The 15,446-nt window shown below is 61.5% G+C and overlaps 1 protein-coding gene across 1 annotated transcript in view; it reads left to right on the top strand.

The window, feature by feature from the left end:
• SSPOP (SCO-spondin) overlaps nucleotides 1-12,484 on the top strand; it is a 53,297-nt gene extending 40,813 nt beyond the window's left edge. The window contains 28 exon segments of the mRNA XM_045086263.1: nucleotides 83-306; nucleotides 432-473; nucleotides 646-801; nucleotides 1,286-1,495; nucleotides 1,660-1,827; nucleotides 2,851-2,982; nucleotides 3,070-3,316; nucleotides 3,586-3,738; nucleotides 3,829-3,875; nucleotides 4,065-4,409; nucleotides 4,761-4,934; nucleotides 5,513-5,643; nucleotides 5,873-5,997; nucleotides 6,199-6,245; nucleotides 6,522-6,800; nucleotides 6,942-7,100; nucleotides 7,276-7,392; nucleotides 7,871-8,009; nucleotides 8,149-8,351; nucleotides 8,503-8,630; nucleotides 8,732-8,874; nucleotides 8,986-9,032; nucleotides 9,808-10,025; nucleotides 10,323-10,418; nucleotides 10,550-10,610; nucleotides 10,903-11,033; nucleotides 11,592-11,742; nucleotides 12,321-12,484. Of these exon segments, the coding sequence (XP_044942198.1) occupies nucleotides 83-306; nucleotides 432-473; nucleotides 646-801; nucleotides 1,286-1,495; nucleotides 1,660-1,827; nucleotides 2,851-2,982; nucleotides 3,070-3,316; nucleotides 3,586-3,738; nucleotides 3,829-3,875; nucleotides 4,065-4,409; nucleotides 4,761-4,934; nucleotides 5,513-5,643; nucleotides 5,873-5,997; nucleotides 6,199-6,245; nucleotides 6,522-6,800; nucleotides 6,942-7,100; nucleotides 7,276-7,392; nucleotides 7,871-8,009; nucleotides 8,149-8,351; nucleotides 8,503-8,630; nucleotides 8,732-8,874; nucleotides 8,986-9,032; nucleotides 9,808-10,025; nucleotides 10,323-10,418; nucleotides 10,550-10,610; nucleotides 10,903-11,033; nucleotides 11,592-11,742; nucleotides 12,321-12,343 (4,096 nt within the window). The 3' untranslated portion in view covers nucleotides 12,344-12,484.
• Nucleotides 12,485-15,446: the final 2,962 nt, after the last annotated feature.

Here is a 15,446-nt window from a genome sequence, read left to right as displayed (position 1 = left end):
CTCTTCGGGGTGGAGACCCTTGCCCACCCCTCTCTCCCAGGGTCTATCCTGCCCGGCCCCTCACCCCCATGTCTTTCCGCAGCTCCTGTGTGCATGGGAGGCTGTCTTGCTCCATGGCGGACTGCTCCAAGGCTAGTGATCACTTCGGTCCTTGGGGGCCATGGGGCCCATGCTCCCGCTCTTGTGGTGGGCTGGGCACCCAAACCCGCAGCCGCCAGTGTGCGCAGCCCTCCCCCGCTCCAGGCAGCCAGGGCTGCGGAGGACCCCTCCAGGACCTCAAGTACTGCCCCAGCCCGGACTGCCCAGGTGAGGGAAGCAGGAAGGGCTAGTCTGGCTGTGCTCGGGGCCTGGACAGTTCATGGGAGACCCAGCGGAGGGAAGGACTGAATCAGGTAGTGGTGGGTTTAGAACTCGGCTTTTCTTTGGCACAGGGGCTGGAGGGTCCACAGTGGAGCCAGTGACAAGTCTTCCAGGTAGCCCAGACTCCATGGGATCCCCCCCCACCAGGCTTCCCTTACCACTCACACACGGCCACCTTTTGGGAAAACAAGCCCAGAGCCCCCTCCCTCCCCAGCCCTGCTTTCTGGGAGGCCAGGAGCCCAGGGCTGACTCAACAGGAGATGCCTCTCCCTCCTCTCCCTGTAGGCGGCTGGGGCCCGTGGTCCCCGTGGTCCCCTTGCTCTCACACCTGCACAGACCCCACCCACCCTGCTTGGCGCAGCCGCACTCGCCTCTGCCTGGCAAACTGCACCAGCGGGGACCCTTCCCAGGAGCGCCCTTGCAACCTGCCCTCCTGCACAGGTGTGCCTTCCAGCCTTGAGCTCTGACCCTGACCCATGTCGGATCCCCGGCCGTCCCCTCTAAGCCCAGCACCCTCCCTCCAGCAGCTCATTCTGACCCCCAAGCCATGTCCAACCTTCCAACCCCAACATCTCATACCCTTGGAGCAAATACCGATTTCTCAGCCTGAGGTCGAGTCAGGAGTCCATGTGTGACTCTGGACCCGGGGTGCTCTGAACCAGCCCATGCAGCTGATGGGGAGCCCTGCCCACACGGGCCAGTCCTCCCCCGCCCCTCAGCATCCTGGTGAGTCTGGGACCAAGGCCCCCTGAATCCTAGTTGCCAAACACCCACAGCAGCCAGTATCAGATCCGAAACAAGACCCTGAAGGTCTGGAGGAGGGCCCGGTGGCCTAGGTGATGCGGGGGTCTGCACTCGGGCTAAGGCGGGGGAGTCAAGGCTGGCTCCAGCTCTCCCTTCCGTCCTGTCCTGTCCCCGCCCGCAGAGCTGCCGCCATGCTCCAGCCCTGGCTGTGTGGCTGGAAACTGTTCCTGGACCGCCTGGGCCCCATGGGAACCTTGCTCCCGAAGCTGCGGGGTAGGCCAGCAGCGCCGCCTGCGGGCCTACCGTCCCCCGGGGCCCGGCGGGCACTGGTGCCCCGACATTCTCACCGCTTACCAGGAACGCCGCTTCTGCAACCTGCGGGCTTGCCCGGGTGAGGAGGGCTGCTGGGGACCAGTGTGTGCCCTTCCCGGGCCCCTCCCTGTGGTGCTTCTGTGTTAGCGCAGGACCCTGTCCTGGTCTCCTGGTACATGGTGGTGGTGGGGGCACCTGTGCCTGAGCCAGACCCCTCATGTGGCCTTTCTCTCTGCCATGCAGTGCCTGGAGGCTGGTCACGCTGGAGTCCCTGGTCCTGGTGTGACCGGAGCTGTGGAGGGGGCCGATCCCTGAGGAGCCGCAGCTGCTCCAGCCCCCCACCCAAGAATGGGGGTGCCCCCTGTGTTGGGGAGAGGCACCACGCTCGGCTCTGCAATCCCTTGCCCTGTGGTACGGCAGTGGGGACATGGCATCCCTGGTGGCCTTTGCGCTCTACACAGCTCTTCCCTCCCAACCCTAATTCAACTCCCACAACACCTCGTGATGGAGACACTCAGTGACCAGCTGGGAAAACCAGGGCCCTGCAGGGGTAGATGGCAGGAGGCAGCGCTAGGCGGGAGCTCGCTGTGGCGGAGGCAGAGCTGCTAGCATCCATGCCCCTGCCTGCCTCCGCCCTGCACTAGAACTCGTTCTCCCAGTTTTGCCCACCCTCCAGCTCCCGAAGGATCGCCCAGCCCCACACCCAGCCCCAGCCGGTGGAGATTTCCAAAGGATTTGAGGGTTATAGTGAGGAATGACGCGCCTGCTCCTGGCATGTGGGCGGAGCCCGCCCAGCTTTGGCTCCTTATTGGTCTTTCTTTCTTTGCTTCTTTTTTTTTTTAAGAGAGATTTTTTTTTTTTTAAGATTTTATTTATTTATTTGACAGAGAGAGATCACAAGTAGGCAGGGAGGCAGGCAGAGAGAGAGGGAAGGAAGCAGGCTCCCCGCTGAGCAGAGAGCCAGATTCTGATTCCGGGGCTCCATCCCAGGAACCCTGAGATCATGACCTGAGCTGAAGGCAGAGGCTTTAACCCACTGAGCCACCCAGGTGCCCCCTTATTGGTCTTTCTGAGCTCCCTGACCCCATGGACCTTGGTTACTCTAAGACCTTCTGCTCTCCTGTCCCCTCCAGCCGGACACGTGTAGGTGAACATGTTCTTAGATGCACAAATTCAGTCCAGCTCAGACACTTACTGGGTTCTAGGCTGGGTGCTAGGACCCCCAGGTAGGTAAGAAGGGCTCCCTGTCTTACAGAACATCCCAATCCCAGGGGTCTCCCCAAGGCCCCATGTTTCCATGGTCACCAACATGGGGAGAAGGATGAGAGTATAGCTTCGTGGAGGTTAAGAGTGGTTCCACGGCAGGCAGGTGGGGGGCTTCTGAGCCCCGGCGCAAATGAGCCCTTTTGACTCTGGTCCTTCCCCTCTGCTTAGAGGAGGGCTGCCCAGCAGGCATGAAGATGGTCAGCTGTGCCAACCGCTGTCCCCGCCGCTGCTCAGATCTCCAGGAGGGGCTCGCGTGTCAGGACGGCCAGGCCTGCCAGCCGGGCTGCCGCTGCTCTGACGGTAGGGTGGGGGCGGCCCCACGGTGCGGTAGGAAGGCAGGTGGGACCCGGGTGCCGGCACAGCTCTGGAGGGCTGCCTCCCCCACAGGCTTCCTGGAGCAGGACGGTGGCTGTGTGCCGATTGGGCACTGTGAGTGCACAGATGCCCAGGGCCAGAGCTGGGCCCCGGGCAGCCGGCACCAGGAGGCCTGCGGCACCTGCACCTGCCATGCGGGGCGGCTCTCCTGCACGGCTCAGCCCTGCCCGCCACCTGCGCACTGCTCCTGGAGCCGCTGGTCATCCTGGAGTCCCTGCAGCCGCTCGTGCGGGCCTGAGGGACAGCAGAGCCGCTTCCGGTATGGGGTTGGGCTAGGCTAGCGTCACCTCCCCCAGCCCCAGTCTCCCACGGCCTGGACTCAGTCTCCCTCTCTGATACAGAGCTCCTGGATCCCCCCCCCCCCCCCGGTGGCACATCCTCTGTGCCCTGGCCCCAGCTTTTGTCCCTGGTTATCCTTGCTTTCTTTAGCCACCCCAGGTTTGTGTGTCACATGTGTCACCAGGAGATGGAGGAGTGGTGAAGGCCCCGGGGCCACCTCTCAGCTTCTCTGCCCTGGGCCCCACCCAGGTCCTCCACATCGGGCTCATGGGCCCCGGAGTGTCGGGAGGAGCAGTCCCAGAGCCAGCCCTGCCCTCAGCCCCCGTGCCCGCCCCTGTGCCAGCACGGTGCCCGCCTCCACACCCTGGGGGACAGCTGGCTGCAGGGCGAATGCCGACAGTGGTAAGCCTGGGGCGGGAGCCCGGGGGGGGGGGGGCGTCTGTCAGGTCCTGCTGGGGGACAGCAGACCTGAGTCCAGCTCCCTCCCCTCAGCTCCTGCACCCCAGAGGGCATCATATGTGAAGACGTGGAGTGTGCAGGTTTGGGGTTTCATCCCAGTCCCCCCCTCCCCCAGCCTCAGGCAGCCATTTGCTTGCTCCCTATCACATGTCCCTCCCAGGAGGGAAGGAAGGGAGGTGCTGCCACTCCCTCGGCCATGAAGGGCCCAACCGTCCCTGGGGACCTCTGCTCCTTCTGGCTTCTCTAACCTCACCTGTGCCCTCCCACAGTACCTGGGGCCTGGACGCTCTGGTCCCCCTGGTCTGAATGTCCTGTCTCCTGTGGAGGTGGAAACCAGGTTCGTACCCGGGTCTGCACGGGCTTGGCCCCCAGCCACAGGGGGACCCCCTGCGTGGGCCCTGACACCCAGACGCAGCGCTGTGGTTGGCAGCCTTGCCTGGGGCTGCTGGAGGCTTGCTCCTGGGGCCCGTGGGGACCCTGTTCCCGCAGCTGCGGCTCAGGCCTGGCCTCCCGCTCTGGGTCCTGCCCCTGCCCACTGGCCGAAGCTGATCACACTTGCAACGGCACATTCCTGCACCTGGACACCCAGGCCTGCTACCCAGGGCCCTGCCTGGGTGAGTGTGCACTGGGCAGCAGAAGCCCCCTGCCCTGATTTCCTGCCTCGGGAAAATTCAGGGAGTAACGTGGCTCCCCAAAGCCCAGATCTCCCCCCGCAAACACGGAGCTATCTCCCCAGTGCTTTGTCTAGCTCTTTCCTCTTCTCACCATCTCTCCCTCTGAGCTCACTGGGAGGTGCCCCTGGGTGACAGGGCGCACAGCGGACTAGGACTTGTCTGAATTCCTGGCTCCCTTTTGCCCTTTTCCTGTGCAGGGTGTTGGCTGGGGATGAGAGGGGAGGGGAGGGGAGGGCAGGGAGGGGAGAGGCTGGAGGAGCCTGGCCAGCACCCCCCCACCTTGGTCCCTAGAGGAATGCGTCTGGAGCAGCTGGAGCAGCTGGACGCGGTGCTCGTGCCAGGTGCTGGTCCAGCAGCGCTACCGGCACCAGGGCCCGGCACCTGGAGCGGGCCAGGCCGGGGCGGGCTCTGCCTGCACACGACTGGACGGCCACTTTCGGCCCTGCCCCACTGCCAACTGCTCAGGTGAGGCTCCCCGGGAGTGAGAAGCCAGACAGCTGAGCCCTGGCAGGGCCTCCTGGCTCCTCTCCATGCCCCCAGGCCCTCAGAGCTGGTGTCCTTGCTCGCCCAGACCCCTGCCCTCCGCAGCCCAGTTACTCGTCCGCCTCACACTCCGCTCCTCTCGCGTCCCCCTGCTCCTCTCCCCGCCTGGCTCTGCTGTGATTTCCCCCACTTGGGAGCTGCAGGCTTTGTCCCCTTGGACCTGCACCCCGGGGCACAGACCTGCCCACGTCCTGTGGTAGCCACTCTCCTGCCTCCCATCCGCCCACCCCGGGAGCGTCTGGCCGGCCCCTTGCTCCCCGAAGGCCCCATCCTCCACGCAGCCACCTGGCTCTCAGAGCCCCAACCATCATGACCCTCCCTAGAGGCCACCCTGGGGGCCGAGTGGGCGGTTGATGGGGTGACACCAGACAGTCCTTAGGGCAGTACGGGGGCAGGCTTGCACTCCAGGGGGCCCCGAGGGGATCGTGTACTCTGTGCTCGGGGCTTGGGCGGTGGATGGTGTCTCCAGACGGCCCCCCATCAGCTCTGTTCCCCGACAGGAGACAGCTGCACCCCTCCCTTTGAGTTCCAGGCCTGTGGCTCCCCCTGCACCGGGCTCTGCACCACACATCTGAGCCATCGGCTCTGCCAGGACCTACCGCCCTGCCAGCCTGGCTGCTACTGCCCTGAGGTGAGGGGTGGAGCTGGGGGGCACCCCAGGAGAAGGGGGAGCCTGCCGCACTCCATCCCCTCTGCACGATGCCTCTGAGGAGTCCCTCCCTTCTGCCTCGTGGCCACGTGCCCACCCATTTGCCGGCAAATCATCGCGTGCACCAGCCGTGAGCAGACACGGTATGGCGCTAGGGGAGGTAGAGATGGCTGCCACGCAGCCCCATCGCAGTGTCCCCTTCTGCTGTCAGGGGCTGCTGGAGCAGGACGGGGGCTGCATTCCCCCAGAGCAGTGTAGCTGCCTGCACCTCGCAGGGGAAGGAGCCAGGCTGACCCTGGGCCCTGGGGACCGCCTGCGCCTGGGCTGCAAGGAGTGGTGAGCGAGGGGGGCAGGGAGGCGGCTTCAGAGGGCTGGGGCCGGGGAATGGAGGCGAGCAGGAGGCCCCACAGGGAAATCCCCCAGGGCCCAGGTCCAACCCTAATCTCATCGGGCTCGGGTCACCTCCCACCAGCCCCCACCCCCTGCTCTGGGCTGGGTCTTGCATCGCCAGTCTTACCCTGAGCTCCCCTCCCACAGTGAGTGCCAGCGCGGGGAGCTGCAGTGCACCAGCCAGGGCTGTCACGGTAACGCTCGCTGCACTTGGGAGACCAGCTGTCCCCAGTTGCTGGGACTGGCAGGGGGTTCCCGAGTCTGGAAATCTAAGTACTAGGACCTGGACAGTCCCAGGCAAACCAGGACTGTGGGCCCCCCACCCTAGCTCTGCAACCTGCTACAGCCTTTCCCATTTCCAGCCCTCCCTGTTCATAACTCGGGCTCCTCCATTCCCATCCACTGGGGTCTGGGGTCTGTGGTCTGGGGTCGGGTCCCTGGGAACCGTGCCCACTCGCTGCCCTTCCTAGGTCTTCTGCCTCTGAGTGGGTGGTCCGAGTGGTCACCCTGTGGGCCCTGCCTGCCTGCTGGCCTGCTGGCCCCTGCCTCCAGGACTGCCCTAGAGGAGCGCTGGTCTCAGCACCCAGCTGGCCCCTCCCCGACCTTGGCCCCCTGGCTGGCTTCGGAGCAGCACCGCCATCGCCTGTGTCTGGACCCTGAGACAGGGAGGCCATGGGCTGGGGACCCAGAGCTCTGCACCGCACCACTCAGCCAGCAACGCCTCTGCCCGGACCCTAGGGCCTGCCATGGTAATGAGGAGCGGCAAAGACCAACAGGGCAGGAGGGAGCCTGAAATGAGAGTAGGGCTGGGCCATGCTGTTTATTGGGCTGGAAGCAAGAGGCAGAGGGCAGGTGGGCACTGGGTTCTGACTTCCATTTTATCTCCCCAGACTTATGCCAGTGGAGTCCTTGGGGGCCCTGGAGCGCCTGCCAGGTGCCCTGCAGTGGGGGATTCCGACTGCGCTGGAGAGAGGCAGGGGGCCCCCCTGGAGGGGGCTGCCGGGGGCCATGGGCTCAGACTGAGAGCTGCAACGTGGGGCCCTGCCCAGGTAACCCCCGTGACGGCATCTGGGGGAGGAGCTGGGGGCTGTGCGGTATAAGATAGCTTCCCGAGGGCCGGGGCAGTGCTGCCTCTGCTCCTGGAGGCATGCGGGGGAGGGCAAGGGGCTGTCCTGGGGCCTGAGCATTGGCCCCCAACACAGACATTTACCTTCCGGCCCTCAGGGGAGAGCTGCGAAGCCCGGGACACCGTGCCCACCCTTGACTGTGCCAACCGGTGTCCCAGAAGCTGTGCTGACCTCTGGGACCGCGTGCAGTGTCTGCAGGGACCGTGCCGCCCAGGTAGCCAGGCCGTGCTAGCAACCCAGCCTGGGGCCTCTAGGGCCCCTGACCAGGGCAGCCCGCTTTGCTGCCTTTCTGCGGCCAGAGAGCAGGAGACCTGCGGGCGGGTGTGCTCATATACCGGATCGTGGGTTATAGGGCAGGAGAGTGGATCCTTGGGTCACTTTCAGCAAGTGAGTCAGGCTCTCGCATGGAGCGAGCCTCAGCCAAGCCGGGCTGTGTCCGTGAGGACACTCTCAGTCAGCCTCAGGGCTTCCTGGGGTAGTGCCCACACAGGGTGGGCTAGAGCAACCCCTTCCTGTGCTCCCGCAGTGGAAAGAGTGTGGAGAACAGGTCAAGTGGGGACTGGGGCGTGGGAGAGGGTGCTCCAGCATCAGTCTGACGCTTTGGACTCCCAACTGGCTGCCGGAGGGAACCAGGGATCCTTCGTGTGCCTGCTGGAGCCGGGTTGTGCTTGTCTTCCCCACCCCCACCCCAGGCTGCCGCTGCCCTCCTGGCCAGCTGATCCAGGATGGGCTCTGCGTGCCCATCTCCTCCTGCCGCTGTGGCCTTCCCAGCCCCAATGCCTCATGGGTGGTGGCCCCCGGCGAGGTGGCACAGCTGGGTTGCAATAACTGGTATGGTTGCCTGCTGGTGGCTGGGGGGGCGTGCTAGGGAGCTGCGGGTGGGAGGCTTGGGGCAGGTCAGGGTTATGGGCATTCCTGGGAAACAAAGACTCTGTTTTCCGTGACTCATGCCCTTGACTCCTGTCCACAGCACCTGTCTTAATGGGTCCCTGATGTGCCCACGCCGCGAGTGCCCAGTCCTTGGGCCATGGTCATCCTGGAGCAGCTGCTCTGCTCCCTGCGGTGGGGGCACCATGGAGCGGCATAGGAGCTGCGAGGAGGGACCTGCGGGGGGGCCATGCGAGGCCCAGGACACAGAGCAAAGGCGGGGATGTAACCTGCAGCCCTGCCCTGGTGAGCGCATGGATGGTGGGTACCTGCCCTTCCCTCTGGGGTGGCTGAGCTAGACCCCCTGGTCCCGTCTGGCGCTAGCCAGGGCAGGGGGCCAGTGGTGAGGCAGTCCCTTCCCCAGGACTCCATCCCACTGTCTGTGCTCCCCCCCCAGACTGCCCACCTGGCCAGGTGCTCAGAGCCTGTGCCACCACGTGCCCGCGCCTCTGCTCGCATCTGCAACCTGGTGCCCCCTGCGTGCAGGAACCCTGCCAGCTGGGCTGCGGCTGCCCTGGACAGCAGGTACGTCTGGGTGCCATGTCCCCAGTCCTGTCGTGCGGAGCCAGCAGGTGGGGGAGGAGGAGAAGTGGGTCTGAGTCTAACTGCAGCCTGCGCTGCCCCAGCTGTTGCACAACGGCACATGTGTGCCGCCCGCCACGTGCCCCTGCGCCCAGATGTCTCTGCCGTGGGGCCAGACCTTGCCCCTTGAGGAGCAGGCCCGGGAGCTTCCCCCAGGGACTGTGCTGGCCTGGAACTGCACCCGCTGGTGAGGGCAAGGGGGGACGAGGGTGGGGAGGGGTGGAGGGCAGGGCTGCTGAGAACGGGGGTGGGAAGCAGGACCTGGGAGGTATCCAAACCCAAGCTTCCGTCTTCCCAGTATCTGCCGAGATGGAGCCTTCAACTGCTCTCCAGCTGACTGTCACGGTGAGATGTGGCTGTCCAGGCCCCTGCCGTCCTTCCAAAGCCAGGGGTGGGTGGTTGCCCTGCTGAGGGCAGAGGCAATGCTGGCTCTTTCAAGAAGCCCCTTCCCTGTTCTGTCCACACGATGTGGGCGGCATTCCTGTGCGAGCCCAGAGCAGGGCTGTGAGCAATGCAGGAGGCGGAGGCTTCCTTTCCTGCAGAGGTAACAAAGGTTGAGACGGTGAGCTAAAATAGGACTCTTGCCTGGCAGTCCCCACTGCGCCAGTCCCCTTGGGGTCTGCCCTGTGCTGTTTTGCCCCCATCTGGTCACAATCAACAGGCTTTGCTAAGGGCTCATCTGAGCCCAGCCTTGTGCCAGTGCGCTCTGTGTGGTTTCAGAGACACACAGGAAAGGTGAGCCTTGAGCACTCAAGCCTGGCTGCTGAGGGCAGACTCACCCACCAGAACAGAGACAGGAGACTGTTTCTGGACCACTGACAAGCAGGCTGCACCCACAGGATGGGGACTCGGTGCTCAAAGAAGAGAGGTCAAGGTGGGCAGGACTAGTCAGGGATGGCTTCCTGGAGAAGGCAGGATGCGGGTTAGGCCCTGCTGGTATTTGAAAAGGCAGATAAGGGCAGTGTGTGGAGGCCTGGAAGTGCAGAGGCTGCTGGAACCGAGTGGGCAGCACTAGAGGAGGGAGGAGGGACTCTAGGGGTGCCTGGTGTGTGGGGGGAGAATCAAGCCCAGGACCCAGGGCTGACCTGAGTGGTGGGGTGGGTGGGGTCTTCCCTGGCAGAGTGCCCTTCTGGAGAAATGTGGCAGCAGGTGCCTCCTGGGGAGCTGGGGCCATGTGAACGGACGTGCCAGGAGCCCAACGCCACAGAGACTTGGGGCACCTGCCGCATGGGGCAGGCCCCGGGGTGCGTGTGCCGGCACGGGCACTTGCGTAGCCACGCGGGCCACTGCGTGCCCCCGGACCACTGCGAGTGCTGGCGCCATGGGCATCCCCACCCGGTGAGACACCACAGCCCCCTTGTGCCATCCAGCCCTCCCCCACCCAGGCCTCCCTCCTGTCCGAGGGCTCCGCCCCCTACATCAGACCCTGCAGCAGCCGGCTGCTGGGCCATTGGCCACGGACCATCCTGCTGGGGCAGTCTCTGGGCTCCATCGGCCCACCTCCCTCCTGAAACTCCTGTTGCTGACTCCCGTCTCTGGCAGCTGGCTTCAGGGAGGGGGGAGTAGTGTAGAAAAGTCTCACCAGCAGAGAGATGGAGCTGAAGATGGAGAGGAGGCTCTCCTCCGTCTCCGCAGCCTGGATCTGAATGGCAGGAAGCCTGTGAGAGCTGCCGCTGCCTCCACGGGAGGAGTGTCTGCACCCAGCACTGCCCCCCCCTCACCTGTGCCCAGGTACCCACCAGCAGCCCGCTGCCTTCGCAGAGCAGCTCCTTGGGTTCCTTCCTGGGTCGCTCCCCAGAGGCGGGTCTTAGGGGGTCCTGGGGCCATCCTCCTGAGGGGGCTGGGGACCACTCCCTCTGCAGGGTGAGGTGACCGTGCAGGAACCAGGGAGCTGCTGTCCCACTTGCCGCCAAGAGACTCTGGGTATGCGGGGGACCTGGGGTACTTCCCGCGGTGCCTCTCCCTGCTCTGGGCCCTTCTCCCAAACTTCCCCCATGCCCAGCCTAGGAGGCCTGCCTTCCTCAGTGCTGCCTGCCATGGGGATCTGCGGAGCGGAGACCCCCAGGGCTGCCTCATGGTCCCTGGCCACCCCTGCCCCAACAGCCACAGATGGCCCTCAGGCCACATGCTCTGTCCCCTTCACACACAGTCCCCTCTGTTGGCCTTCACTCTGTGCCCTGCCCCCACCTCCTGCACTCCCTCCCTGCCCCCACAGAGGAGCAGTCAGCCTCCTGCAGGCATCTCACCGAGCTGCGCAACCTCACCAAGGGCCCCTGCCACCTGGACCAGGTAGAAGTGAGCTACTGCAGTGGGCACTGCCCGTCCAGCACCAACGTCATGCCTGAGGTGCGCCCCTGAGGGCCTCCCAAAGTGGGCCTTGGCCTGGGCAAATCCGGGGGACAGCAGGGACCCGGTCAATCTCAAGAGGATGCGGTCAGAGCCAGGGCTGAGTTCACCACCATGGTGGCCTCCACCTGCTGCTTGGCCCTGTGACCCTCCCCTGGGGTTGGGCTCCCCCCCTCCCCCACTGCAGGGCTCCATCCCTGCCAGGGGCCTCTTCTCCTGCTGTGGGCCCACCAGGACACGAACAGGAAAGGCATACATTAGGAGCTAAGTTAGGCTCTGAAATCACAGCCCAGCCAGACCGGGGACACAGCCTCGTCCCAGACATTCCTGGCAAGGCGTTATGAGCACGTCCCAGAAGACAGAGCTTTGCCCTGCACTTGCTCTCCTCGGACCCAAAAGGCCCACCCCTGCACCTCCCCGACTTGGCTGCCCTGCTGGGCGCGGAGTGCTGGGATCTCGCCCGCCCGCTGGGAAAGGCCGCAAGAGGGAAGGCAGGTGTTTTGGGCAAACGAGTTTGGCCCCGACCTAGCTCAGCCGCCCCCCCCCCCCCCCCCGCAGGAGCCGTACCTGCTGAGCCAGTGCGGATGCTGCAGCTACAGCCTGGACCCGGAGAGCCCCGTGCGGGTCCTGACCCTGCGCTGTCCCGGCGGCCGCACGGAGCCCGTGGTGCTGCCCGCCATCCGCAGCTGCCAGTGCAGCGCCTGCCTCGGTGGGTCTGGGCGGGGCCCGGCTGAGGCGGGGGCTGGGGGTGCTCCTGGGGGCGGGGCCGGGGCGGGGCTTCCGAAGGGCGGCCCGTTTCCCAGCTTGCGGGCCCCGGCGGGATACCTCCTTCTTCACCCTTCTGACGCGCTTCCTTCCCCTTCTCGGCTCTCTCGCTGGGTTCTTCTGCAATCGTACGCACGCTTGGGGGTTTGGAGTCCGTCGGGGCGGCCTCTTAGCAGCCCGTCTCTTCCTTCCATGCCGAGCGTCGGTGCCCTCGGTCTCACCGCCTGGCTGACCTCGTGCGCGGGCTTGTTGGGAGGGTTTGGTGAGAGCGCAGGTGTGAGAGGTGCCTGGTTCTCGTTAGGTGCCCGAGGCCGCACAGGGCCCGGTGCGAGAAACAGGTGCAGGGCCAGTGATGCGGCCGCGGGGGAGGGCAGAGCAAGAGCTGGCCTTTCTCCGGCCTTCGTCCCTGCGGGTCTTCCTCTCCTGCCAGCTTGCGCCCTGCCCTCCCTCTTGCCGCATCCCTTCAGGGCCTCCTAACCACTGTCTCCTTGCTAGTGCCTGTCCCCCTCATCTGTCCTCCAGGAGGGGATTTCTCAAAGCACTGAGGATTCCGCTGTTCAAGGCCGCCTCCACCCTTCATGCCATCACAGGGCTCAGAGGCACTGAACCCCTCCTCCTCTTGTACCGACCCTCCCACTCCTTGCCCTGGTACCAGCATTTTCCAAATAAAGTGACATTGGCAGCAAGTGTGTGTGTAGAGTCTGCTTCTGGGGACGGGGGGGGGGCGGGTAGGGGGGGCGGAGTAGGGGGTAGGGGGGCAGGGTGCGTCTGAGCCCTGTTCTCCACCAGCCTGAGGACTGTCTCCAGGAGGCTTGTTAGTCTGCCTGCTGGTGAACTTGGGTGAGTCACTTCCCATGCATATCCTCTGTTCGCACATCAGCAGGTTGCACACAAAGTCTGAAGTTCTCTGGTGCATGGCTTCATCGGACCAGTTCTGCCCCACTCTCTCCTGTGTCCAACTGCCATTCCCCTCATCCAGAGAGGAGTTCAGCTCGTGGCGCCATAGTTTTTGTTGCAGACACTGTGTCCGTGTGGATGATGCATTCAGTTCTCACCCCCTTACGTCCAGTGACCTTCCCCTTCACTCCACAACTCTGCCCTTTTCAAATGCTTCCACATATTTACTTACGGATCGGGACTTCCTGTCCTTCCAGCCTGTTTGCTCGGGCACCCCACACTGTCCTTTATTCCAAATTCACTGAGCCCACCAGGGCCTCACTTTTGAGTAGCTCCCTCCTGTCTCCCCTTAGGAGTCATGGTCTGCGTGGTGATTCTCAGCATCCACTGCTCATTGGAACCACCAGAGTGGCTTTTGAAACCCTGCCAAGGCCCAGACCCCATCCTGAACCCATTAAATCAGATTCTTTGGAAACCTCGTGGGTAATTCCACATGCCCCTAACTGGGACATGTGAGAACCACTTTTCTAGCATTACGAATCACTCCAGGGAAAGTCCCATTAAATCCCTGTTTTCTAACCCCATTCATACTCCCCTGGCAACATTCCAACCCAGATATCTGCCCAAGTTTCTGCTTCTAGACAGAATTTTGCAGATAGACTGTTCTTACCTTGTATTTGTGATCACAAACCTCAAACAGGCCTTTAATTCAACTTGGCCATCCTACCTCTTCTGTTGCCCCATAAACTCTGTTTCCTGTTCTCTGCAATGACAATGCATGCCTTCTCGTTCCCACCTCCCCTCCATTTTCATGAGATGACCTTGTCCCACAGAGATGTCATCAGGTGGGAAAATCTATAGCAAATCTACGAACCAAACCGACAACCACTCTGTCTTCTCTTTCTTCCCTTGTGATGTCATCTAGAAGTATCCCTACTCCTGGAAAGGCCCTTGGTACTGTGGTCCTGGATCCTCTTGGTCTTGGGTCCTTGCATTGCCAACCCCACCCCGCCAACCACCGGGCGTAACCATCAGTTCCCTTCCCATCAACAGCAGAAAGAGGCTCTCATGTCTCACATCTTAGTCTCCTCTTTCGACCCATTTCCCTCCAGACTGCCCCATCTTTCTGTACCTTTCATGCAGAAACTCATTTTCCAGCCCGAGCTGTCTCAACCACCTCACCTCCAATGTTTAAATCCCAAAGCAAGAATTTATTATAAGAAGACCGGGATAACTCAGGGCAGAAGCGCAGCTCTCCAAGGTATGTACACAGATGGATAGCTATGGCTGCGCTGGGAGCTAGAGATCTCACCTTTCTAGAAAAGGTATTCTCCTTCACCCCTGCCGAGTTTAGCACTATTCAACCCTGGCTGGAAAAGCAGAATTCCATAGTGTAATGGAAAATGGTTACTCAGACCTGCTCAGGGTTGGTAATCCAAATAAGCAACGATCAGTGAGGCAATAAAGTATTAATAAAAAATTAAAATATAAACTATATTTGCTTGATTTTTTATTTAAAACTGAGCTGTGACTTAAAACACACACATGTAAAAATTACACAAAACATTTTTATATTTAATTTAACCAACACTGTTATCATAATCACTTCCTTACTTTCTGTTACTTTCTCTCTGCGTATATATAAAGGGAGGGCCAAGAGGGGGTTTTCTGGAGTGCTAGGAATTTTCTGTATCTGATCTCAGTGGTGACTACCTGTTACCCATGTAAAAACACATCCAGTTAAACAGTTAAGGTTTCTGCACTTTATTATTTGTACTATGATTATTATATATATTACACCCATATTGTTTAGAAACTAAACAATATGTTGTTATAACCATGTCATGTAATTGTATGTCTGTAACCAGGGCACAGGGGTGCAAGAGGCATCTCGCTCTGGGGGTCCCCAGCAGACCAGGTTAGCCACTCACCGCAGACAAAATCCAAAAACAAAGAGATGAGCAGAAGTGAAAAGAGAAAGCAATTTATTTCAGTGAGGCCAACACCGGGAAGACAGCAGACTAATGGCTCAAAGACTGTCTCCAAAATGCTGGAAACACTTCTAAGTTTATAGAAAGCGAAAGTGGGACAAACGTTGGTGGGTACAAGCAAGTGGGATGGGAAAGGTCTGGTCGATCGGCGTGTTGAGGTCAGTCATGTGGGGTCTTGCTGGCTCAGGGTAGTCATTACTGGTCGAGGGAATAATTGTGGTTCCCATCACAGAATTCTTTGCCTGAGTTAAGACATGGGCTGGAAAGAACTGAATCGGTTAGAAAGGATAGACTGAAGTCAAAATGGCGACAGGTGAAGTCTTCTTTCATGTCTTTAAAAGAAGATGAGAGAAGAAAGGAAAGCAAGTGTATTTTTGTAGTTTGGTCTTCTTTCTTCCCTCCTTAAATTCACCCTCTGCTCTGCAGTAGGACTGATCCAACTAAAGTGCAAATTTGCCCACATTATTCACGGCTTAAAGCTCATTTCAGATTGAGGGAGCATACACTGCCTTCCACATCCAGCCCTCAAGAATGTCTCCAGTGACGTCTGCATAATTTCCTGTCTTACACGATCCCTGCACACGCCATTTGTGTGGCTGTCTGGCTTTGCTTATGCTATTTCTTATGGCCAGTGGACCTCTTTGCAACATCTTTCTCCCCATTCTGTCTTAGTTAGCTCGGCTACCATAACAAAATACCACAGACCAGGTGATTTAAATAACAGACATTTATTTTTTCACTGTTCTGGACAATGGGAGTT

The sequence above is a fragment of the Mustela putorius genome, unplaced genomic scaffold (genome assembly GCF_011764305.1).
Source record: "Mustela putorius furo isolate JIRA1106 unplaced genomic scaffold, ASM1176430v1.1 tig00000929_pilon_pilon_pilon, whole genome shotgun sequence".
Lineage (NCBI taxonomy): Eukaryota > Metazoa > Chordata > Mammalia > Carnivora > Mustelidae > Mustela > Mustela putorius.
Note: the sequence above shows the minus strand (reverse complement) of the source record. Positions and strands in the feature narration are given on the sequence as shown.